Source organism: Mangifera indica, chromosome 13 (assembly GCF_011075055.1).
Source record: "Mangifera indica cultivar Alphonso chromosome 13, CATAS_Mindica_2.1, whole genome shotgun sequence".
NCBI lineage: Eukaryota > Viridiplantae > Streptophyta > Magnoliopsida > Sapindales > Anacardiaceae > Mangifera > Mangifera indica.
Window position 1 is genome coordinate 15,337,261 of NC_058149.1, and position 26,534 is coordinate 15,363,794.

At 34.3% G+C, this 26,534-nt stretch overlaps 3 protein-coding genes, 1 non-coding gene and 1 pseudogene across 7 annotated transcripts; 4 read left to right on the forward strand and 1 right to left on the reverse strand.

Annotated features, from left to right (window-relative positions):
* The first annotated feature begins 3,319 nt into the window (after positions 1-3,319).
* LOC123194715 (ethylene-responsive transcription factor WIN1-like) lies at positions 3,320-3,896 on the forward strand. Its single transcript, XM_044608086.1, has 2 exons — positions 3,320-3,402; positions 3,487-3,896. Exons 1-2 carry the CDS (start codon positions 3,323-3,325, stop codon positions 3,767-3,769), a joined length of 363 nt encoding a protein of 120 aa, XP_044464021.1. The 5' UTR covers positions 3,320-3,322; the 3' UTR covers positions 3,770-3,896.
* Positions 3,897-5,529: 1,633 nt separating this feature from the next.
* LOC123194714 (RNA-dependent RNA polymerase 6-like) lies at positions 5,530-10,835 on the reverse strand. 4 transcript variants are annotated; one of them, XM_044608085.1, is made up of 4 exons: positions 10,695-10,831; positions 9,987-10,028; positions 7,308-9,897; positions 5,530-6,667 (listed from the first exon to the last, which is right to left on the reverse strand). In XM_044608085.1, exons 3-4 carry the CDS (start codon positions 9,750-9,752, stop codon positions 5,792-5,794), a joined length of 3,321 nt encoding a protein of 1,106 aa, XP_044464020.1. In that variant the 5' UTR covers positions 9,753-9,897; positions 9,987-10,028; positions 10,695-10,831; the 3' UTR covers positions 5,530-5,791. The 4 variants fall into 4 exon arrangements, with proteins under 4 accessions (XP_044464020.1, XP_044464017.1, XP_044464016.1 ...); XM_044608082.1 differs by having other exon boundaries at positions 7,308-10,028; positions 10,695-10,835; XM_044608081.1 differs by having other exon boundaries at positions 7,308-10,070; positions 10,695-10,835.
* Positions 10,836-15,171: 4,336 nt separating this feature from the next.
* LOC123194365 (SPX domain-containing protein 1-like) lies at positions 15,172-17,458 on the forward strand. Its single transcript, XM_044607552.1, has 3 exons — positions 15,172-15,574; positions 15,836-15,962; positions 16,753-17,458. Exons 1-3 carry the CDS (start codon positions 15,203-15,205, stop codon positions 17,193-17,195), a joined length of 942 nt encoding a protein of 313 aa, XP_044463487.1. The 5' UTR covers positions 15,172-15,202; the 3' UTR covers positions 17,196-17,458.
* Positions 17,459-17,731: 273 nt separating this feature from the next.
* Positions 17,732-17,804, forward strand: TRNAR-CCU. Its single transcript has one exon. It is a non-coding gene; the product is annotated as a tRNA-Arg (tRNA).
* A 134-nt stretch (positions 17,805-17,938) lies between these two features.
* Positions 17,939-25,511, forward strand: LOC123193839 (annotated as a pseudogene).
* The last annotated feature ends 1,023 nt before the right edge of the window (positions 25,512-26,534 follow it).

The following is a 26,534-nucleotide window of genomic DNA, read 5'->3' on the forward strand; positions in this document are numbered from 1 at the left end:
AAGCCCATAAGCAGCGTTTAACTACTCGCCCCTTCCTTATGCAATGATTAGGGTGTAACCCATGAGATGCTACCTATCTTTAGGTGTTATCCATAACTTAGGCTTATCTCATGAATAGTTATTTAAGAATTTCCTTAAATGGTAAAAATTCTAATAGGGTTTGGTTTAAGGATAATAACTTTAGTACATCAACACATTATTCTATCATATGAGTGTAAAAACAGATATAACAATTCTATAGCAAATGCATTATTGAAACAAGAGGGATCAGAAAATATTTTATAATATTGATTCTGTTGGACATAACCAGATAAAGCAATGGGTTGGGCCGGCAATCGACCCGACCCATCAAGCTTATGGGTTGGGCCCAAGGCCCATACAGTAATGGGCCTTCGGGTTGGGTCGACCCATATATTTTTGAAGGCCCAAAGCCCGACCCATATATAAATGGGTCGGCCCATTTAAATAATTGTTTAATTTTAGTTAAAATTTTTAAATATAAATTATTTTTTAATTATTAAAATCGAAAACAATACTTCAAATGTTTTATTTATGATCTCTCATTTATAGTGAAATAATATTGTGGTTATATGATAGAAAATATTATAAATTTATAATATAATACAAATAAATTGATTTACATACTGTATAAATTACAAACGTAAATAAAATATATATACTATACCATTTATTTATTCATTTTTAACATTCAAATCTCTAAATTCTTTTAACATTAGATCCATTTGTAATATTTTATAATAATAAAATTAAAATGAAAATAAAATTATAAACACAAAGAATTATTATTTATGAATTTATATAATTTTTGAAAAAGAGTTAATGAGTGAAAATGGGATTGATAATATAATTAAAAAAATTAAAATTGATAGAAATTAAAATTGATGAAGAGTTAGATTGATTTATATATAGAAAAATAAATAAATAAAAAATTTAAAAATATATATATATATTTAAGGCTCCTGCCTTTGTGCTTCTACCACACAAAGGCAAAAGCCAACTGCTTCTGCCCTTCTACCCTCTGATTTTTTTATAATTTTTATTTTTTTAATAGTAATAGATTGGGCCGAGTCGGCTTATGAGCTTAATATTAAAGTTCATAACCCAATACGTTATAGTATTAAATCGGGCCTTATCGTGTCAGGGTATAAATTCGTGTTTCGGATCAGCCCTCTATTTAGCCCGACCTAATTAATGTGTCTAGACATAATCCACTCTTATGTGTGTCAAGATAAATTACACATGTTCTTTCTCCTTATTGTGTTACTATTTGTACAGTTTCTAGTTTGCTTCTAAAATTAAGAGCATGCATATTTTTCTTAAATGAAATCATCTTTAAGGGCAAACTATACGCAGGAACCAGGTACTCCAAATTCTAATTAGACATTAGGAATGAACTGAATCCTGAAAAGATTAAATAGAAGAAAGAAATGTATTCACCTTTTGAGCCGAAGCAAATCCAAATCCAGTGTGTAGCTTATCAATCCCATAAATTGTCACAAAAATGGTCCCATGAAGCAAAGTTGGTGAAGTCATTTCTCTCCTGTCTTGTGAGTAACAACCTAAAAATCAATTAACCCGATATGAAAAAAATATAAAACTATGTAATCAAACACAAAATTATAAATAAAGATCGAAGCTTACCTTGAGGATTTTGAAGCTATAGTTAGGTTTGGAAATGAAGCTGTAGACTATATGCATGGCATGACCAATATATGCCTATATAGTGAGGAAGAGCATCTTGCTTTCACTGTTTCTTGAGATCTCAAGTATCAAGAAAGAGACAAATCTTTCTTTGTTGTATAAAACCCAATTAAAAATATATGTTCTCTCCTTCGCATCCAAGCACCCCATTGTATATGCCAATTGTCCAAGTATATCTAATAATAATTTTTTTTATAGATGCTTATATGTGGCCGATAGAGATTCGGAGCTATCACCAACACTGTACAAACAAACCGGTTCTGCTCAAGCCTTCGTTGTTGCTGGATGAAGTCTCTGCCACACTCCAGAATAATGAAGCAGAAATATTGTGATAAGAATGGATATTGTAAATGATTGTATGGATTGCAAACTAATAGAAGGAACTGCTTCTTGTATTAAACCTTTTACTGAATGTGATACAAACAATTTACTGAAGCTTTGCTAGCATTACATTGACAAAAGCATCTGATAACACTAAACTACTGGAAACCAGAACTTAAACACCCACATAAACACAACCAAATTAAACATTCAACATAGAACACAATAACACCAGCTATTCGAGAGGCTGGTCACTCTCCTACTTTCTCCCTTCTTCCAATTTTCTTCTCTTTTTCCCCTCTTCTCCACCTCCAGGTCCATATTCCTCTTTTCTTCTGCCAAGTCTCTTTCATTCTTTTCTCTTGCAGAGTTTCTTTGCCAATCCAATGCTGCCACTTCATCCTTCCTGCAGGTGCTTATGGTTCCCATACTCTGATGAATTAATGTTGTTGTTGCAACTTCTTTACTGTGCATATGTTGGCCTGTTGACTTCCCTTTAGCTTGATGTCTATCATGTGTCCCTTGTTCTCTGCTACCATGTGCCATCCATTTTGTTCTCCTCTTTTTCTTCCTTGTGTATACCTTGACCGTAACAATGGCCTAGCTTTGGTTCATCTTCGTCATACACCAGGCAGTATTCTTTACATTAACAATGACCGATACGGTTTATGCTTTTGTGACATACACCATAATACAAATGGGTCAATCACAAACATGTAAATATTATTCGGAAAATGGAAAGATGTATAGAACTATGTGTTAAGCCTGCTATTACTATACCAAGGCATTATACGACTGCTAATACAAAAGACAAAGTCAGTCCAATGAAGAGGCATATCCCAAAACAAAAAGCTGACATTTCATCCCCTAATTAAAGAGATTGACTATCTGCGATTCCATAATTGATCCGTCATGGGATGTAAATCATATATATTCAACCCCCAACTAAATTAAGAACTTTTTGCTGTTATTTTTGCATGGTGGCAAAGTCTAAATGATAAATTTGTGGAGAGAGAAAAGAGAAAGGTGTGTAGAAGTAGCACGTCATACATTTATTTTTGTGGTTATTGAATAAGGTGTTATCATGGTTGTGTAGGTGAAATCTTAATTGCAGCAAGTACTAGTTACTTGGAATTTTAAGCTGTTTGGCCGACAATTCTTCATCTAGGATTTACATATGTTGTACTCTACTCTGTCCATAATGCAGTTCTCATTTATATAACTCCTTTCTGCAGATCTCTCTTTTTTATGATTCCTCTCCCAAGATTCGAAGAAAAACATGGTACAATCAAAGAAGTTCAGAGGTGTCAGGCAACGCCACTGGGGCTCTTGGGTCTCTGAAATTCGAAATCCTGTACTGTAAGCTCACCCACTAACATAATTGCTCCTAAAACAATATTAATGTGGTTTTCTCTAGATATATATAACTGTTACCTTTTCCAGGAAGAGAAGGGTATGGCTAGGCACCTTTGGGACTGCTGGAGCTGCAGCAAGCGCATATAATCAAGCTGCCATTCTAATGATTGGTCAAAATGCCAAGGCCAATTTTCCTTTACCAAAGACTACTACTCAAACTGCTGCTCATCAACAAGGCAAAAAAAGTGATACTGATCATCATAACTACTCTCCATTTCCTTCAAGGGCTCTTTCAGAACTTTCAACACAAAGCTTAAAAAGTGTTGCAAAGACTTGTCACCTTCACTCACCTGCCTCTGTCCATCCTTGATAATCAGAATATAATATAGCTTATATAAAAGGTATACGTACATCTCTGCATGTCCAAAGTCACCTTACCAATTAATCTCAAAATTAAACTCATAAGCATAGTATGCAGAAAGATGATTGATGTACGATTATAATATCACTGAGCTCTGAAATAAGTATATTCTTCTATGAGATTTATGTGTTACCTGGTAGAGTTGACGAACCGCTAGTTTCTGAAAACAAAAAGGAATAATGCTTGCTACCTGTACAAATCTAGTCATATAATAATATATGGTTGCAATCAATTAAGCAAGTCTTAATCAGGAAAAAGTGTATAATCCGCAACTTAATTATGTTGATGATGTTATAGTATACTTCGGACGTTATATTTTTCTCAGTAATTTGGTCTAGAATTAATATTTAATAATGGATATAAAAAGCAACTTACAGTTTCTGAGGTCAAGCATTATTATGAGAGCAGGAGAGGACATGGTCCACTCCAACCCCCAAATTTCTCCGTGGAAGTCCTTACGTTTTATAATTGAGCTGTCAAACAACTCAGTTAGTCAGGACTTTTCTTTTTCTTATGGTTGAGCCATGACAGACACGGTGATAATAGATATATAATGTTTATCACATCTCTATATTAAATTCTATAAAGAAAGAGGGCAGTTACTAGTTATTAAGTAGTTGGTTTATCACTAATGCCATCACTATCACTTCTAAAGTTACTTGAGTTGTGTTGCTTTCAAATCAAATGGGTTCGGTGAGTCGCATTTGATGCATCATTCCTGCTGCAATCTCGTTCTTTACAAGAAAATTACCCAACCAAAATTCTCTAATAAAATTGTGATTAGATTTTTTCCAATATTATCCCCTGAGTCTTTGAAGAAAATCTTAATGAATATATAGGTAAATTGACAAATTAATTTCAACTGCAATTAGTACAATCTGGACCCCCTTGTATTTAACCTTGTCCAAATCAATCCATAACGTAATATTTATGTTTTAATTATCTGACTAACATTTTATCTAACAAAAACCATTTTTCACCAAACCTCTAGAAAAAAGGGAAAAAAAGGTCAGTGTACTCAAGAAGAGGCTGTCAATCTCTACAAACTCATTAAAAGTCACTCTAAAGTTACGTAGCAATTTTCGACAGCACTGTATCAAGAAAATAGGAAAAGGTCTGCATCGAAACATTAACTTATATGCATCAAGTCAAACTTATTAGTTTTCAATTTAAGGCTCAAGGAGGAGCTAAACTTATACCTGTCACAATTCATTTGAAGTGCTGTTTGATAGACAGAAAAAGCAGCAAGTAAGCTCCACGAAAGTTTATCTCTGATAACCTGCAATATAATCAAGTTTAAAATGTAAAATTAGCAATCACACTCTCAATTTCTCATGTAAATTCACTATAATTCCCTGTGAAACTTCATGGTCGAAAGGGGTAAAAGTCACAAGGCTTGCTTCTTCAGAGCATAAGTGACAAATAATCTTGCATTTACTTCCTTACCTTCTGAAACAGCTTAGGTAAAAAGAATCATGTCAATCAAAAAATGCACAAGCTCTCATTCTGGAGCATCTATATGGTGAAGGGATTGACGGGTCAGTACTACTTCATTGACTGTCAACCAGAAGGACAACCATGTATTCAACAACTAAAATAAAAAAGAAAGAATCTCATGGGTTCCTATCATTAAGGAGCAATCATATAATAAAATATCATTGTAGGTTGCCAGAAAAAACAGGTTGATCGCAGAATTACCTGAATGCAACTTAAAGACAACCAACAACTTTATTAGATTAAGAACCCAAAGACCAATACATAATATCCAAATTTGCAAATAAAGCATCTTATTGAAAAACATTTGGTTATAATTGAGAATATAAATCATAGCATTCACGATTAGTAGTTCCAAAGCATTACTGCCATAACAAAATCACTTGGCAGCTTGCCTTTAACAATGGCAGAGTGGCTTGCAGCCAATAAACCCTGTTACAGCCTTAAACAGTAGCTGTCAACAGCTTCAAATGCTGGTCACAATCTATCAGCCAGATACATTGCTAAAGAGTTGACCGGCTTTGTAGGGTCAACATTCTCCATTCCTCGATTCCTAATTTTGATCCGAATAAGATAATCATCTGCAATCCAGGCAAAACTCAGCAAAACTACATTCCTACAGCCATCTAGCTCTTGCAGGTCTAATGATTTCTTCACCCATTTCGGATGGTAAGTGACCTGGTACCATGCTGCGGCCTTACGTTCATAGATTAAACTCTTCTCAGCATCAGAGAGTTGCTCAAAATCTGACTCCATCTTCTCAAAAATTTGCCTAAATTCTTTTCTCAAGGAACTGTAAGAATGTTTGAGCCTCTCCTTTAAGTCACCTTGCTTCCGGCTGTTGTATCTTGGCATAGACCATATATGCCCCGTGACCAGCTCTTCTTCTCTATTAACTTTGTACTGGTCCAGAAGACCAAGCAATCGGCTGTCATAGGAGCATTTTTTATCCCAAGCATCAACAATAAAATCAACAGATCCAGTGACCTCAAGATCTGTATCATAGGGGATTTCAACAGGATTAATGTTTACCTCAGCTGAAGCAGAAATTTCTTCTTCATAATTATCTTTAATATATCGATAGAGTCTTCCCAATATTTTGTTTGACTTGTATGATTGATACTCCTGCTTTCCCATAAAATCTGGATACATCTTTGGTTTCAGATGTGACGGCATAGATACAACCTTCCCGGTTTTGGGAAAATCAACAGCTGTGGCAGCTAACTCTGCTAGAATGATGCACTTCTCATCCAGTGCTCCATACTCACTGAGGTCAGCATGAACAACATGAGCATTGCAGATTGCACCTAGGTTCTCATTAACCATGTGTTTTGCAAAAAAATCTATTATGTCCTGTAAAAAAAAAAAAACATGATTAGAATTGCAGCACAATTAAGAGAGTTCTACAGAAATACTCTCAACAAGACTAATTATAAAATAACTCAGAACTTGAAGCTTCTTGTAGGAATCAGAAAATATCCATAAGCTACCTTTAAAGCTACATGCTATTCTAGATTCATCTGATTTCATCAAATATAGTTTTGTTATCATCTCATTTCATCAAAATAACTTCATTCACTTTTCTATGTTGAATTTTCTGAGGTTACACCAACAATGTAGCACTTCGCATCGTCTGGCAAAACACTTTCAAAACTACAAGAGGCCACTGTATTATCCGTAATACTGCCATTAACATTGCTGAGCTACCTGTTTCATCTGTTTTGTTGGGTGTAACATTGTCAGGCTCCACAGGTAGAAATTAAAAAAAAATGCCAGTTTTTGCCATTGGCTTAATTGAGACATGTGCGCAATTGCAGCATTATCTTAATCACCTTAGTGCTACAAAGAAAGATAACATGGAAAGAATGTTTGCAGCATGAATAATTATTATATGATGTCAATGATAAAAAAAGAATTACATCTAACCAGATTCTGAATAAAACACACAGTTATAGAAACTTAGTCAGAACATTCTAAGGAGGTGAAAAGCTACCTGGTGATTGACTGGGCGTGACAAAAGTTTGGCCTCAGCAGGATCATACTGCATCGGAGGCCAGCTCTTCTTACCAGGAGGGATAAGATTTTCATCCCAAGTGACAAAGTAGAGATCCCCATCAAGGTCACTTCCAGAAGCTTCATTTGTATGGGGCCTGTCACCCTTTTGAGGGAAAACAAGGCAATCATACAAATGGTGCAAACCCGGAACATCAACTGCTTCCAAAATCCTTATATCTCCTGGGTGAAGGCACGGGTTCTTTGCTATAACCACAAATCCGGTAACAACTTCCAAATTGCTTTCTGTCTCTGTAAATCTGGAGCCATGTTTGGAAAAGCGGTTTTCCAAAGATGGCTTGGACACTTGGATAAAGCACTGACCTTGTTCCAATACCGCAAGTTCATCCAAGCAGCCCATCAACCACCTCCCGGACTGAACAAATATCCGAGCCTTTTCCCTAAGACCCCAAAGCTGGGCAGCTCTTATAGAGGTTAACATTCCCCGTAAATGAGGTTCTGCTTGAGGCTTGAAACCTGCACTCAGCATCATTGCTGCGGTATTTCCTTGATCAGTACAGGATACAGTCAAGACTTCAAATGCCACATCAGTATCCATGACCATTTTGTTCAGTTTAGAAACCATAGAGACCTGCATTTGCCAAAATGTTTCCTCGGGAATGTTCAACGTTGAAAGTAATGTAATTATCTGCCTATTTAGGAAACCAGGCTGAAACCTGGTCCATGAGCATATTTCCAAGGTAGTGTGTTTAGACTGGAACTTGTTCATACTTCTCCTCAACGACAGTCGAATCCCAACACCATTTGCTGGCCAACACGCCACCACCCCTTTGTAACCCGCATATCTGATTTGATAAGCACAGGGCAGTGGGTTCATGTTCAATTTCAGTTTCTCTGAAACTTCCTTGGCAAGATCAGGAGTGATCATACCGATACCATCAGAAAAAACATATCCATTGCGCTCAACATCCGAAAGATCATGATTAACCTCCGTTGACGGTACTTCTACTGTTGCATATGTTGATGAGAAGCACTGGCCCATCCTGGCAGCGCACTTTGCAATGTTCCTATTGACGAACTTTCCCATCCAACTTTTAATGTCAAGCACATTGGTCTTCCCATCTTCGGCAAAAAACCACGCCGAACGATCCCTTAATTGATTTGACGAAAAGGCTAGAAAGGAATATTTGCGACCACATAAATAGAACCCATCTAAGAGAACGCTCCTCACCCTCTTAAATACTCGTGTCTTCTGTGGGAAGGAGTTTGATGTGATTTCCTTCACAATTGGAGCAACATAATAAGTAAGAACATTTGCATTCATTGTCTGCAAGCCTTCATCCATGAAGGTGACTCTTAAAAACCGATCAGCAACATTTTTATATTTCCGAAGAACCCTATTGGAGAGTTCAACTTCTGGGGGAAGACAGTACGCTTTGGTTGGGGTAATAACCAACCTTCTGATTTCTACAATGTCATCCACCTGCTTAGGAATCTCATAAAGCTTGGGATTCTTGAGTAACCATTCTTGCAAAACTTGCAGCCTCTTACAGGCATCAAACACAGGCCGTTTATAAGAACATATGTGCTTCAGAGCAGCCATATTTACCTCCTTAGGTTGGCTCCTCAGTATATTAAAGAAGTTATCTGATAGCCGGTGTTGGCTGAATATTCCTTTATGCATGACAGCATTCACCAAATACATAACCTCAAAGTCTATGCCATCCCTATGATGAATACAAAAAAATGGATCTGTCATGAGCATCCCGAATTCAGGTCCATCTCTAATCTTAAGTGGCCACCTGAGGCACTCTACTGGCACCCCACATTTTCCAAGATAATCCATGGCCCTATTTAGCTTTCCACCATGACGGGGACGGACACAAATTCGATAATAATTACACCGACCAATTGCCCCACTAGGTGTAAAATCTGTGGTTCGGATCCAAGGATCATCATCATCCAACAAATCATATGGTACCGTTACATCTATATCATCATCAGCGGTTCTGTACCACACTGAAGGTGATGAAGCCAGCTGAAATAGAATTACTTGATAGGACCAATCTGAATATTGTTTGATCTCATTGATGTCCTGCACCAAGAACTCAACCTTAAAATCACATTTAATAACAGCACGTGCAGTAGAGCTTTTGAAAGAGAAAGCAACATCTCTTGAAAAACAAATTTTGCACATTCCATCAAAAGGATCCACCAAAAACTCAACGCCTGACGAAGGGCCTCTCCAACCAACAAAAAACTCATCTCGGCTAACTAAGGTACCAATTTCAACACATACATCAGGTAATTTGAACGGAATACTAGTCCTCCTCCTCATATTCAAGTGGAATGGATTTTCAGGGCCCAAACTGGCCTTCAGTGCTCGATTCTTGAAAAAGAGCTCACAACGGCCTGCAGCATTCATTGCTTCAGTTGCAGATTCAGGTGAGGCAAAATGCACAAAGGCATGTGGCTCCACCTTCTTATAACCATCAGTACTTTGAATTTCTGAAGTTTTAATGATATCAAAATCTGGATAGGATTCTGGAGGGGTTGAAGAAGTCTTCAACCTACAGCGCCACACATCTCCAATGTAACATTGCAAGTAATATGTAAGTTCTTTTGCTGTAACATTGTTGTCAAATCCACCAAAACTAACCTGAGTGACCACTGTCTTCTTTCCAGTTCCTTCTTGCCCCATCTGGCACAGAAAAGTTGAACTTAAAACACTTGCATTAGAACCCTGATATCATAACAGATTAACAGTTATTCCAATTCAACTCGACAATCAAAGTAAAAACAAATAAATCTGTTCTGGTTAGCCAGAACAATTAAGAAATAATTGGGTCTAACCATAGGTCGAGCGCTCATAGTCATAGCAAGAAAATGATTACAAAGGAAAAAGAAATAGATTTGGAAACAGTTAGCTTAAGCCAATATAAGCAAAGATCGCTGTCCACCATGCCTTTATACAATAATAAATATTCTTTGCATATAATTCATTATCTTTTTTCTTTCTCACGAGCTTTCCCAACAACCATACTATAACATATTGATCAAAGCTACACACAAATATCAATTAAAACGTAGCCAAACTTTATTTTGGTGAGAAGAGAAAGAAAAAATAATTAATTAATTTCAGTTCATTTATCTTTTTTTTTTCCCCTTAGCGTGCAAAATCTCATTATACAAAATACTGAATAATCAATAAGAAAAAAAAAATTGCAAGAATCATTTCCGTAGAGTTACGCGGCAACCAAACAGAAGTTGAATTAACGCCCAATAAGTCGCTACAAGAAATTTGAAGGTTTGAAAACATGACATAACCACAAGTTAACTGAAACTCACCGAACGAAAAAGTACAAACCTGGAGAATGGCGATCAAAGTCAAAGAGGAGACAGACAATCAGAGAGAGTAAAGGCGCCGGAGGTTTTGAGTTTGTTAATAGTTGAATTGAGGGAAGGAAATGAAATGAAATGAAATGTGCGTGTCTATATTTATATCTCTCAAGCGAGGGAGGTGCTGAGACTGGAAGTGTTGCCTTCTCAAAGAAGTTGCGAGGACTCAGACCCACATTGCTTTATTATTATGTTTTTGTCTTTTTCCCGCTTTTTTATTTTTATTTTTATTTTTACCTTGAAGGGCGACCGATATATAGCTGAAAGATTATTCATCCAACGGCTGCCATTAACTTGATCAAGTGCCAAAAGCAAACCGCGTTGGCTGCTGCCAGTGGAGTGGTTAAGAGAAAATTGTACTTAAAGTAAATGATGGTATATTAATTTTCATATAATTGGTCCGCATTAGGTTTACTTCTCCAAAAAGAGAGCATATACCATATTTTATTATTATTTGCTGTTATCAAAATTTAGAAATATAGAAACCATATATTATTATTATTATTATTTATCAATATGTCCAGCTCATTCCTCTATCTAATATGTATTTTTTCGCTTTATGTCTTTGTCCTCTACTGTTTATCCTTTTCCTTTTCCATCTTTAAATGTTAAATTCATTAATATGACATCAAATCAAAGCAAGTCCAGGGTATCTTCACAAACAATATGATAAATTCGAACAAATGTTTGTTTAAATTAACAATTAGTTAGTTCAAAAGAAAAAGTTACTTTTTATGCAATACTGATGTAACCAGGAATATTTGATTTTATATATATATATATATATATATATATATATATAGGCCAAACGACTATTTCCCACCCAAGGTTTGATGATTTCTCAAGTTTTTATCCTTTAACTATGGAAACACCAAACACCCACCCATGACCGGTTAGATTTAACAAAACTCTAACGGTGGTAAATTTAATCTCATTTTTCCCCCTAAAAGTTTAAAAACTAACATTTTTTTTTTAAGCTAAGTTTGAAAATATCACATTTCTCCCCTAGGGTTTATCTCTCCGGCGCCATCACCGATCGTCTTCCTCTCCCGACAGTTTCTCTTCCACCGACGGCCGCCCTAAACTCTTGCACTACTCATCCGACGCAGAGATAAGTCGTCTGGGAAGAGAAATCGTCTTCCCAGACGATTTATCTAACGACGACGATCGCAGTTTTCTTCATCGTAGTTGGAAGATGAAGACGAAGATTAAGCCCGATCGCAGTTGGAAGATGAAGACGATGACGACTGGGAAGACGAAGAACTTCGTCTTCCACAGCTTCTCTGACTCCGATGGGGGGTCCAAATGGGAGGAAAAAGATCGTCGAAAAGAGAGGATGCTTCGGGAGGGAGAGACCGTCAGCAATGGAGCCGGAGATGTCGTCGGAGATTTCAAAAAGAAACCCTAGGGTGAAACTGTGATTTTTTAAAACTTAGGCTGGGGGAAAATTTTAGTTTTTAAAGTTTAGGGGGGCAAAATAGATTCTATTTAAGTTTATTTTTAATATTATAGAGAAAATAACGATTTTACCCTTACCACCGTCAGAGTTTTATTAAATCTAACCGACCATGGGTGGGTGTTTGGTGTTTTCATAGTTAAAGGGTGAAAACTTGAGAAAACATCAAACCTTAGGTGGGAAATAGTCATTTGGCCATATATATATATATAATGACATAGCGTGGAATGGAATAGTCACGGAAACAGAAGAATAATACTTAAAATTGATATATAAATTGTAATTTTGTTATTAAACTTAGCAAATATTAAAGATAAATTTTTTATTTAATAAAAAATAATAATTTTTTTATCTAAAATTTGAAAAATAATAATTTTCTTCATAGGGTTTTGAAATGATCGCAGGAGATGACAAAGTTTGATTGCATTAACTTTCCCTCTCGATTTATCTTCTCTTATTAACTTGTTTTTACCCATAGACAACAATGATTTTCTTTAACAAAGATGAAATTGTTTTTGTTAGAGTATCTTTGTCTTGGACAAAGATAATTTTATCTTCGTTTAAAACAAAAATATTCAGACGAATACAATTTCATTTTCATCGGAGATAATTGCTTCAATCGAACATATGAGTTTGATTGATAGAGAGAGATAATCCAAATGAAACGATAAACGTAATTAGTGATAGTAAACTTTATTGTCTTTAATGATAGTTTCAAAATTTTATAACTAAAATTGTTACATTTCACACCTTAAATAAGGAAAATTATTAAATTAAAAAAAATAAAACAAAACTTTAGTTTTAAAATTTTTTTTGGTAAATGAAAGTGTTATTCTCACCTATAAAAAATTTTTAACAAAATTTGTCTTACAAGGAACTATTTAGATTTTAGGGATATTAATTAAAATAGGCAAGGGGATTCCCGCCTAAACCTTTTTCGGCAACAATTACTCTGTTTTACCTTTTTAAGCAAATCATCTTTTTCATTCCAAAAATATCCCTAATCTAATTTTTCAAATGCAACGCTTGCCTTTCGCCGATTAATTCATTCCTATCACGAAAATAATTAATATTAGATTAAGATTAAATTACTTGAAATAAATAAAATTTATAAATTAAAAAAGGGATTAATATTTATTAAATAATTTATTTTTATATATAAAAAATAATGAATATATAAAAAATAATAAGTTTTTCTTTAAATTATCTGTAATGAAAAAATAGATTAAATTTTATTTTTATAAAATAATTGAAGTGAATTTGGATATTTATAAAATAATCTATTAAATAATATATATTTATAAAATAATCTATTTTTATAAAATAGATTAAATTTTATTTTTATAAAAACAGGTTGCAGCGAATTTAGTAAAGGGTGCGTGAATTTGGTAAGGGGTGCGGGTGCGTGCGTGGAGGGTGCGATAATTTCTGAAAGGGTGTGACAATTGCTGGAAGGGTGCGTGGAGGGTGCGGCAATTTCTGAAAGGGTGTGACAATTGTTGAAAGGGTGTGTGGAGGGTGCGGCAATTTTTGAAAGGGTGCGTGGAAGGGTGCGTCAATTTTCTGAAAGGTGCAGGAATTATAAAAGGCGTGCATGAAAATAATAAACACAAAATGGGTGTGTAAAAATACAAACGGGTGCGTGCCAATGTGAAAGGGTGAGTGAAAATACAAAATGAGTGCGTAAAAATACAAATGGGTGCGTGAAATTGTGAAGGGGTGCGTGAAAGGGTGCGGCAAGCATTGTGGGTGCCTGGAAGGGTGCGACAATTGCTGAAAGGGTGCGTGGAGGGTGCGACAATTTTCTGAAAGGTGCAGGAATTATAAAAGGGGTGCATGAAAATAATAAACACAAAACGGGTGTGTAAAAATACAAACGGGTGCGTGACAATGTGAAGGGGTGAGTGAAAATACAAAACGAGTGCGTAAAAATACAAACGGGTGCGTGAAATTGTGAAGGGGTGCGTGAAAATACAAACGGGTGCGTGAAAATATAAAACGGGTGCGTAAAAATACAAACAAGTGCTTGAAATTGTGAAATGGTGCGTGAAAATACAAAATGGATGCGTAAAAATATAAACGAATACGTGAAATTGTAAAGGGGTGTGTGAAAATACAGATGAGTGAGTGAAAATGTGAAGGGGTGCGTGAAAATATAAACGAGTGCGAGAAAAACAAAAGGGGTGCGAGAAAATTATAAACAGGATACAAGAGAATTATAATATATATTATATTTTTATTATATTAATATAATATATTTATAATAATATATCATATAATATAATATATATTAATATAATATATTTATAATATAAATATATTATATTTATAATATATAATAAGTAATATATATTGTAAAGGGGTGCAGGAGGAGAAATTTCTCCCGCACCCCTTTTTATATCCCCGCACCCCCTTTATAAATTATAAAGGGGTGCGGGGATAAACTGGCATGCGTGCGTTGCGTGCGTGCTGGCGCACTAACTCTGCGTTCTGGTGCAGGAATGGGGTGCGGGGGCGCCCCCGCGCGCGTGCTTGCACGCACGCAGCGCACGCACCCGCTCGCACACACACGCACCCCTTACCAAAGTCCCGCACCCTTTACCAAATTCTCGCACCCGCATCCACACCCTTTGTTATATTATATATAAATATTATTTTATAAAATATTAATCTGTTTTTTAATTTATAAATATTATGGTAGTTTAATCTTAATGTTTTTTGTAAAAGGAAAGTAAATAATCGGAAAAATACTATAGTAAAGTGAGAAATTAGAGTAAGGATATTTTTGGAATGAAAATAACAATTTGCTTAAAAAGATAAAATATAAAAATTATTGCCAAAAAAGGTTTAGGCGGGAATGTGACTGTCTATTTTAATTAATATCCCTAGATTTTAAAAAATAAAAAATAACAGCCGGGAGAAGTCTTTTGGCCAAACTTATACTTCGAGAAACAGAGAGGATATCCTTATTCTCCTCTAAAGAATATTCCAATTCCACCAACATAAAAAACAATACTTCTATGTTCAGTTATCTTACAGCTACCGACAGACTATCGTCTTCAATCGCCGGAATATTTCATCGGATCTTTATTATTTGGACAATGAAGTTTTGGAAGAGTTTGAGCATATTGATCGAAGAGACATTGCCTGATTGGCGAGACAAATTTTTGTCGTACAAGGATTTGAAGAAGCAATTGAAGCTCATCCATCCAAAACATGGGGAGAATAGTAACAAACGCCCCAGATTAGAGTGCCCAGATGGTGGAGCTTGCGGCAAGGAGGCTGAGGAGACCAAGCGTGTGAATCAATTCGTCAAGTTGTTGGAGGATGAGATGGAGAAGTTCAATGTCTTTTTTGTTGAAAAAGAAGAGGAATATGTTATCAAATGGAAGGTTAAATTCTGAATTTTTACCTTTAATATTACTGATTTATTGTTTACTAATTACTAGATGTTTTTTTTTTCTTTTTGTTTTATTTACTGTTTCTAGTTGTTTAGTCCTTGGAATATGTTTATTTATTGCGTGTAGTTAGAAAGATTGTGTGCATCTGATTTTTTTTTTTGTATTTTTTTGAAAAAATTTGTATGGAGAATCCTGTGTTGGGGAAGGGAATTTGGAATTTGAAATATCTATACGGTTGTGGTTGAAATGCAGGAGTTGCAAGATAGGGTAGCAAAGGCCAAGGGTTCAAATGAAGAGTTGATGAAAGTAGGAAGGGAAATTGTAGATTTTCATGGTGAGATGGTTTTGTTGGAGAACTACAGTGCCCTTAATTACACAGGTATATTTCTTTATCTTGGGCTTTATTTCAGTTTCTGATGTCCTGTGAGGCTACCTGCATCTCCTCCTAAAAGTTAGTGGGAGACGATGTGCAGGTTTATTCCTGCTTTTGGATGTGCTTGGCAGTATTTACCAAGCGCATTTGTGCAGACACAACAGACACAAAAGGCTGTGCTGGTATTCAAATGATTTATTACTTGGATGGTTTTGTGGACGCATCTCTTTAAGGCATATAACTTTTGAGCAGTTACCTGTGCACAGAATATTTATTGCATCTGGTCAAATTGATGATGTGGTATTAGAATATTTTGGATATTGTTTTTGTTGGGTTGACATAAGTTGATGGAATATCTTAACTTTCATTTTTTCATAAGTTTAATGCCAATCAAATGGGTTTCATATGTACCCTCTGCTGATAGGATTAATTTTGCTTAAAGATAAGTAGGATGGATACTGTTAAAGTTATAAAAAGGTTCAGACTTTATAAGAATAAATTTAACTGCCCATATTCCAATGAATCTGTTGTTACATAAGTTAGAGAGGAATATGTCTCGTGCCCAGGTCCTTGGTGGCTGAATTTGCTGTAATTAAAGTTAATTAATTGCAAAGAGTGAGTGGATTTCTGAGTGCAATTTATGTCCTGTGATGGTATGATCTAAAAGGAAAAAAGAAAAATGTTGTTATTAAGATGAGTCATACTGTAGTTTGTGGCTTGCTACTAATACCGTCAAAGTATCGGTTATGGTTTGAGCCACTTGTGAGCTTTCCTAATCCTGATTTGTTATGTACAGGGCTGGTTAAGATATTAAAGAAATATGACAAGCGAAGTGGAGCTCTTATTCGGTTGCCCTTTATCCAGAAGGTATTACAACAGCCATTCAATACAACTGATGTGCTTAACAAGCTTGTGAAGGAGTGTGAGACAATGCTGGATCATCTTTTCTCTGAGAATGAACTATCATCCTTGTCCGAATCAAATGAAGAGAAAGAGAGCTTTGACCCAAATACTTCCACTGTTAATAAAGAGAGGCTTCTCACAGTTCCTAAAGAACTTTCAGAAATAGAGAACATGGAAAGCATGTATATGAAGCTGACACTGTCGGCGTTGCGTGTCTTGAAGGAGATTCGAAGTGGGAGCTCAACTGTGAGCATGTTCTCACTCCCTCCTTTGCCAAGTAATACTTTAGAAAAGGATTGGAAGAAAGTTCCTGTTTTAGAGCAAGCAGCCAAGTAGTTTTGATGGATCTTAGCTTTTATTTTCACTCTTTTCCTCCCTCTTACTGCCTTTTTACTTATACATCACTGATATAGTTGCTTACAGGCACATGTATGTTTGAATCCTAGCTCTCAAGACATGGGTGAAAGTCTTGTAGAAATTATTATTGACATGTAAACTGATGCGATTGACTTCTCTGAGTGTCCATACAATTAGTTATTTATTTTTATTTAACTATAATCACTTGGATGTTGGCAGATTATTAAAACTATTTTTTTGCATTTACTTGTGTTGAAACAACTGAAGTTGTGGACATACGGGAAGAACATTTACATCAGGGGGACACAACTTTTGTTGGTTGAAATTGTGCTTAAGCTTTATAATTGTTTAATAATTTTGATTAAAGTTCAATTATCAAACCATCTTAATCTCACTTCTGCATAGCAGTGTGATGATTCCAAGTTTACATTTTCGTGAGTCTGTGCAGTGATTCAGACTTACCATCTTAAATTTATTTGGATAAAAAAAAATAATGTATGCACCAGGACACGGAGGCGCCTGTAGCTCAGTGGATAGAGCGTCTGTTTCCTAAGCAGAAAGTCGTAGGTTCGACCCCTACCTGGCGCGTAATTTTAAAGTTTTTTAATATTAGTGGTAACAATGCATGCGTCTTTTCATGATTTGCCTAACTCCACATAAACATACTGGAAGCAGCCCATATAATCTCATTCAATCTTTTCAAAATTTGATCGCAAACCAAAATGTCTATAATAGGTGAAGCACCAGGCTTCCTCCAAGTCTGTGCTGATGGTTCTGTTTAACGCTTTGCTCCTGAAATTGTTCCTGCCTCTGCTGAATCATTTAATGGATACAAGTCTAAGGATATCATCATTCACACTTGTAAGCCAATCACTGCAAGGATTTTCCTCCCTGATACTACCATCACCACCACCCTTCCCATTCTCCTTTACTTTCATGGTGGTGGCTTTTGCATTGGCTCAACCACCTGGCTTGGCTACCATTGTTTCCTTGGAGACTTCTCTGTTGCTTCACATGTTAGAAATTTTCTGATGTGAGTTAACATTTATTATGATTTTGATTTAATAAAACGAGATAATTAAATAGTTCAATGTCAGTATACAGATAGACTTACGTGATCAATAAAGATAAGTCCAATACACTTAAAAGTTATGATCTAGGTAGACAACACAAGTGTGAGCTTTAAGATTTATTGGACCTTAATGAGGGGTCAATTAATCTAATATAAATAGGTTAGGTTTGTACTCCGAAAACCTAATGTAGTATAGCTTACCCATTCAAAGTTGTCATTTATGGAGGTTTTTGGAGTAGTAGATCAAGTCATATCGAGAGGTGATCTCGACAAATAATTTCAAGTGATTTCAATAGGTTTTTCAGTTTCAAATTGCATAAAGATCTAGGTATTTCTAAAACCTTAAAGTTTAATTCAATGTTTTATAATCTATGCGTAAATCTTGATATTATAATTAAATGATTTATTTTATTTTGTTTTATGAAATAAATCTTACATGTGGTATCAGAGCCAATGCGCATTAGATTATGAAATCTGAATTTGGTGATTAAACTCTAAAATTATATTTTGAAAACCCTAAATCTAGAGTTTTAAAGTTTTATTTTAATTATTGCTTTTAATAATTCTAATTTTGAATTTGGGTTCTTGAATCAAAATTAGGGTTTCAATTTTTTTTAAAATTAGGGATTAATTCAATTTCAGTATAAATCAAACCTAAGAGATTAGGATTTATGTTGAAATTAGGGTTTTGGTTTAATTTTTGAAATTAGGGTTTCTTTTAAATCAAATTGAGGTTTATAATTCAATTAAGTTTTTAATTGAAATTATGGTTTAACGAAATCAGAGGTGTTTGAGCCACCGTCGGCTTGAGTCGTACCCTCACACCCATACTCGGTTAATTGGCACTGCCAATCGACGATGAGACTGGGTAGAAAAGTCATGGACGTTGATCGAGTGTGACTACCTTCTTTAGCGTTTCTTTGACGTGATTTCTAGGTGAAGACAATGACTCAGATTGTTGTCGACATGCTCTCTGGATTTATTGTTCATCAAAATCGCTAATTATTTAGGATATAGCCCGAATCATGGTCGAAACTATTAGATTTATCAGTTAGGGTTTCAAGAGCTAGCGGGTCTAACCGGTTTGGGAAAACCCGTTAACCTGATCCACTAACTGAATCGGATATGAATTGACTCGGTCAAAGTCAAAGCTGGTAAGATCTCAACTGGACTTGCCTGAATCCATTTACATGAACCTAACTAGGCGCGTGTGTATTACACGTACTAAATTATATTATATAGATTAGTAAGTCACACGTGAGCGAGTGCATGAAGAAGAAGACGTGTGAAAGTGCGTAGCTATGTTATTGGGGAACATGAATTTATTCTGTGAGCGCATGACAGGAAAAGATAGCACGTGGGACTCAATTGGAGGCACATGTTCACGTGTGAATGGTTCTAGATGAGTAAGAGAACGCGTGGACGGTTCCTAGAAGTTAGTGAAAGCATGTGAAACATTATAGGAGAGCCTTTTTGTCGTGTAAGCGTCCTTTTGGCATGTGCAATGCGTTGACATCCTCTATTAGTGCATTGGTAGTCCTTAAAGGTACGTACAAGTTTATGATTTGTGTAAGTAACATGTAGGGTCTTCTAAAAACATGTTAATGTATATAAACGATTAATTATATTGAGTGGTTGCATGTAATTCTGTACAATTTGTTCCTAATAAGTGTGTGCATAAATAAAGAATCATTTGAACAAATTTTGTATGTGTCAAAGTCCTTTGATGGCATGTAATAAAGTTTTAAAGTTCTCTTGGGATACGTAAAACACATGAAAGGTTTTATAAGATGCATGTGAATGTATGAAAGTTAGTTAAACACAATAGTGTGTGTAAAAGCCTAAGGTAACGTGTGAAACCCAATAAGAATGTGTGATCGTAAGTGATTTAAAGGTTTAAGGGTGCACATTACAACATATGAAAGGCAAACAACAACCCTTGACTAGCATTAAAGACAAATATCAGCATATGAATGGATTGTGGTGGCATATAAAGACATATTAGACACCTTATAAGTCTCTATTTAAAAATGAATTAAATTTTAGGTTAAATATTGTGACATAAAGTACTCTCCTAAAGTAAAGATTATTGTTCATTGAGTTAGATACAACAATTTAAAGAAGATTGTCAGAGACAATAAGGTATTGTGTCTCATGAAATCTTACTTAGGATAATAATATTTAGTATCACTAGAATATTTTGTGAGTTTTCATAATAGTAATTACTAAAGTGGTACATTATTTAGACTTACAAAATTTTTCCTTCGATAATGATATATTTTTTTATTTTTAAGGCATAAGGTTAATTTTGGAAATGCATTGGTCATGAAGAACTCAATACGTTCAAAGGTGATTGGGCTTATTCAATTTACATGCGTTTTCCTATTAAATAGAGGAGGAACAATGCTCTAGTAAGTTATATCTGTCTAAAGGTGATATTTCTTTCGAAAACCATATATTCTGAAGGTCCTCATATGACTTAACCTTGTGTTTGTGATCCTAATAATATGTCATTTTTCTATCCCAAGGTGATTTAGTGATGATGCACCGGGAATCCTTATAAGGTGTGACTTATACAGTTTTAAAACTACTTTAATTATTGTCCAATACGAATTTGTTGTAATACTTAATTAAAATTGTTAGAGGTAATTCAGTGTTGTATCTCATGAAATCTTAATTTTGACAATATTATTTAGTCTCAATAGAAGTTATTGTAAGTTGTCAAAATGTTTAATCACCAAAACGATACATTCATTAAAGCTTGTAAAATTTCAATATTCGGTGAAAAAGACATTCTTCAATTAACACATACAATTTCCTACCGAAAGGTGGTTACTGTATGTTAAAATTGATGGTCGCATAAGGTGATTGTGAAACTACATTGATCATGAAAAATTCAATTCACCCAAAGGTAGTTGTAATTTTTCAATTGACATATGTTTTTCCTATTGGTGTGAAAATGGAGCAATAACCTAGGGGGTTTATCTGCCTAAAGGTGATAAACTTCCTAAAAGTTATTTATTCTTCTTATTTGTAACCTTATACTTGAAGGTCCTAATTGCATGTCGTATTTTCTATCTAAAGGTGATTATATAATGATGCATCTGGAACCTTCGTGGATAATAACTTATAATATTTTCAAGCTATTTATTGCCAACGATATTGTTTATTTATTGCATTCATATTTGATAGACTTCATCATTGTGAACAATAATAATAAAACCACAATTGAGGTCCTGATTAACTCTAACTTTAAAGAATTAGAGATAAAAGTTGATTTTGCACTACTAATTGAGGATATATCTTTGGCCTAGTGAATTGATGAACTATCTAAGCTCAAGATGAAAGCCCAATTGAATAAATGGATTTCTGTGTTGAGTGGGAGAAATCCATCAAGTTAAGGTTGTTTGTTATAAAAAATCTCTTATTGATTACCTCGTTGGAGGTTTATCCTGAGGATTACTAAAATATCTCACAATATTGGAGATACTTATTTAAATAGTAAGAGTCGGAGAATGTATGATGGTCCCAAAGGAGTCAAAGATTGATGAGTATGTGTTGTTTTCAAAAGGCACCATAAGACTTACTTTTGACTTCAATCAAATCAAAACTAGTTATGGTCTAGAATTAGATATGAAGTACTATTAATTTTATTCATAAATGTTCTCGAATAAGGAAAACATAAAGTGAAAAGCCTTAATGGTAGACTTGATTATTCAATTGATACTCAATTGTAAAAGAAAACGCAATAATAAAAGGTACTAGTTTTGGATGTAAAGTTGGTCAATAGATAAAAACTAAGTAAGTGGAAGCCCCTATTCAAGTTGAAAATTGTGTGGACATTAAAAGTAAAAATATGGGCATAACGGATATTTTGCTAAAATTTTCAAGATCTTAGAACTCCAAAATGGTATTGTTATAAAACTCAGTCTTAGGCTTAAAGTTATGATGAAAAGTAAACGTAGTTAAGTGTTCATGAAATAAAATTGTCAAAATAACTTAGTGTTTTCTTAATGGATTTCTCTATATATATGTCAAAGTTATTACCCCCATTAAGATACCAAAGTGATTGACATCTAATTCGTGAAATGTTATAAAATTAGATAATGTCATAACTAAAATCAATAGTGGGAGTCAATAAAGATTATAAAGTCTAATGAAATCTAAGATCACTTTAAAGGATGTTTCCCTAAATAATTGATAGCTAATCTTATAATAGATAAATCAAATAAAATTGATGAAGTTATATAAATTCTAATAGAATTGTTTATTATAAAATGATGATTTGTCATTATCAAGAATTATTATATATATCTTAGCAAATGAGATCTTATAACATTGAAAGCTCATTTGGATTAGAGTTATAAAAAGTGAATGTCAAAGTTGTCTTTCTAAATGAAAACCTTAGTAAAAAAGGTTGTATGATACAATCAGGTTTATCAAAAGCATAAGGGATGAAACTTTTAGTATGCGATCTTAAAGAGTTTATCTATAGTAGAAATAGAGTTCTTGAGAATGGTGTTTTAATAAAATATACTTCTCATAGCCTCATAAAGAATAAATTGGACCAATATAGAAATATGCAGATCAGTAAGAGCAAATTTATTTTTATGGTATGGTTTAATATATTGATAGTGGCGATATAAATTTATTCCATGAAATTAAGTCAATTTTATCCAAGACGTATGATGTGAAGGATCTTCAAAATACATCATTTGTTCTTGGTGTTGAGATCCACTATGATAGGACTCATGGATTTAGTAACTTATCTCAAATGCATACTTGAAGTGTGTGCTTAAGAGACTTAACATGCAGAGTTGCAAGGTAGTCGTGTGTCTGTGGTAAAAAGAGATAAGTTTGATATCAAACATTGTGTAAAGAATAAGGTTAAAAGGGAATCCATTTGAAATATCCCTTATAATAATATTACTTGAAGCTTGATGAATATATAAGTAACTTTTGCATTTATGGTTCTTAATTTACACCTCTCAAATTCAAGGTTGATTATTGGGTTGTGGTTTAAGAGGCAATGTGATGTTTGCAAAAGATCAAATTTTGGTGGTTATAAAGATGATCTAAAGTCTATTTTAGGATATGTTCTTATACTTGCTGAATGGGTTATATTTGGAAAAGTACTAAATAATCGTTACTTGCAGCATTAACCATAGACATTTAATTTGTAGTTTACCATGGGGTAGCTTCTCAAGTGTGTGGTTGATAAATTACTTGGTTGAACTATTAGGGTAGATTTTATCTATTATAATAGCAATGCAATTAGGTAAAAGACTATTACTAGATTGAGACATACAAAATAAAATATATTACAATCAAGAACCTCATAAAGAAATGAGACATTAGATTAAAATATAATGCAAAGTTGATAAAGGTTAAACTCATGACCAAAGGAATAAGACCTATAACTCATAAAGTCATGTTGAAAATATAAGGGTGTTTAAGGTCTTCTGACATGTAGGGTTAGTGAGAGTTTTTTTTATTGTTGTTTTATTGATATGTTTTGTTATTTATTATTTATTTATTCATTGATCATGATCATATTGATATATTTATTTATCTATAAATGTATGCGCATATATATGGTTAAAGTACAACATGTGTCTCAAGATAAAGTTTCTTTTGAGTATGACAGTTGTATGTGTATGTTTAATGAGTCTCGAGCAAGGTTGAAGCATACAAACTTTGTTAAAAGTAAAAAGATTTCTCTTATTTCTTTTGAAATATAAAGTTAAAGAGAAATCATAAAAAAGACTGACAGAGATATAACACATATTTGTGATCACATTATTGGGTGCTATTTTTGTCATACTCCCAGATTTGATCTGTGTTGATTTGATTATTAGTAATTGTGATCAAGGATAATCTTATGTTGATAAAGGACATAAGTAATGACTTGATTCGTTATTAATGGTCGTATTAACTAGATTATTTATTAAAGTGTAATTTATCTTTAGACTATTTTGTTTTTTAAAATTGTGGCCACTTAAAACTAAAAATGTTAATTACTCGTGAGTCAAAAAAATTGCCTTTTTTTTCTTAAAATAAAATAAAAATAATTAATGTTGCCCAAGTAGGAGAATGTTAGAAATTTTTTTATATGGGCTAACATTAATTATGATTTTGATTTAATAAAACCAGATAATTGAATAGTCCAATGTCAGTTTATCGATGAACTTAAGTGATCAACAAGGATAAACGCAATATACTTAAAGGTTATGATCTAAGTAGACAGTACAAGTACCGGCCTTAAGGTTTATTGGATTTTAATAGGGGGTCAATTAATCTAATATAAATAGGCTAAGTCCCTACTCCAAAATTTAATACAGTATAGTTTATTCATTCAAAGTTGTCATTTAGAGAGGTTTCTAGAGTAGAAAACTAGGTCATATCCAGAGGTGATCTCGACAGATAATTTCAGGTGATTTCAATAGATTTTTCAGTTTCAAATTGTATGAAAATCCAAATATTTTTAAAATCCTAAAATTTAATTCAATATTTTATAATTTATGCGTAGATTTTAAGATTATAATTGAATGATTTATTTTATTCTGTTTTATGAAATAAGTCTTACATCACAATCCAATGTCCTTTCTATTTACTACCGTTTGGCGTCAGAGAATCGCCTCCCCATAGCTTATGAAGATTGTTATTCCTCACTTGAATGGTTATGTGGACATGTAAAATCTGAACCATGGCTTGCTCAGGCTGATATATCTCGGGTGTTTCTCTCAGGTGACAGTGCTGGAGGGAACATTGCGCATTATGTTGCAGTTAGAGCCTTGTGGAGCAAAGCTGTGGAGGTTAAAATCAACGGGTTGCTATTAATACATCCTTATTTTGGCAGTGAAAAGAGAACTCCTAAGGAGATGGCAGATGGGGTTGGTGAGCATGTGGCCATGAATGATTTGTTCTGGAGGTTAAGCATACCAGAAGGGTCGAATAGTAATTATTTTGGTTGCAATTTTAAGACACAAGACATGTCTACTGAAGAATGGTGTTAATTTCCAGCAGTGGTGGTTTATGTTGCTGGGTTGGATTTTTTGAAGGAAAGGGGCATCATGTATGCAGAGTTTTTGCAGAATAAAGGATTGAAGGTCGGAGTGGCGGAAGCTGAGAAGGAGTCGCATGTGTTTCATGTATTTTACCCCGAATCTGAGGCAACTCGTTTGCTTCAACAACAAATGTCCGAGTTTATGAAGAGGTATTAGTTACAAACTTAAAATGCTATAACTGGCTCGTGCCTTCAGAAAGCATTTCTAATAAAGTCAAGATTCAGTTCCAATTTACAGAACTTTCACTCATGAAATTCTTGCCAAGTAAGAATAATGTCAATGGAACAAAGAGAAGCAAGTATACACATCTGTACATATACAGGTGGAAGCATGTACTTAACTCATAAAACCACCCACGAATCCAGCTCCATTGCAGCTTCCACACAGCATATCCTTTTTCCCTCTGCAACAAAACACATATAATATGAATCACTCAAGCAAATCAAACACAAGAAAGATCAGATAAAAACAAACTAAAGAAAATCTGCAACATTACCCGCAAAGCCAACATGAATCACCAGCCATAAATTGTCCATTGAAGACATCGACAGTGTTCACTCCACTACCTTTGCATTGAGAGCATAAAATTGCACCTGGTATTATTTTAAATCTAGATAAGATGCATTTACATGCTATTTCCACAAATGCCAATAGAACAATCTCACCATTTCCATCACAATATGCACAGATAACACTTTTTTTTGGCTTTGTGTTTCCATTATTTGCCGCAGCCTTTTTTTGATACAGTAAAAAAAATAATAGCTGTTGCAAACACCACATCAATCTATAGAGGCTTAAACTGGCAAATGAGTAAAGTCTAACCCTGGCTTTAACAGAATAAAGTTTACTGGCTGTAGAATTTGGTGATGCATGATGAATCCAGTACAGCTTTTCATGTGTCCCTGCGCATCAGGATTTTATGAAACAACAGTTAAGAATAAAGAAGTTAAGATAAAGAAAGAGGGTGTTGTTACTTGTACTGAGTGTTGATCTTGAGGGAAGTAAGGGGCAAAAGATGAAGCGGAAACCATTGAAATTATTGGAGAAGTAGTTAGTTTGTAATGGCTGGCAATCAAAACTTCAGGATTAGATTCAAAGACAACTCAACTTGTTTGTGTGTTTGTAGCTTTGCTCTGAGCTCAGTTCTAGTCCCATTGCTTCAACTGGCCCAACCCAATA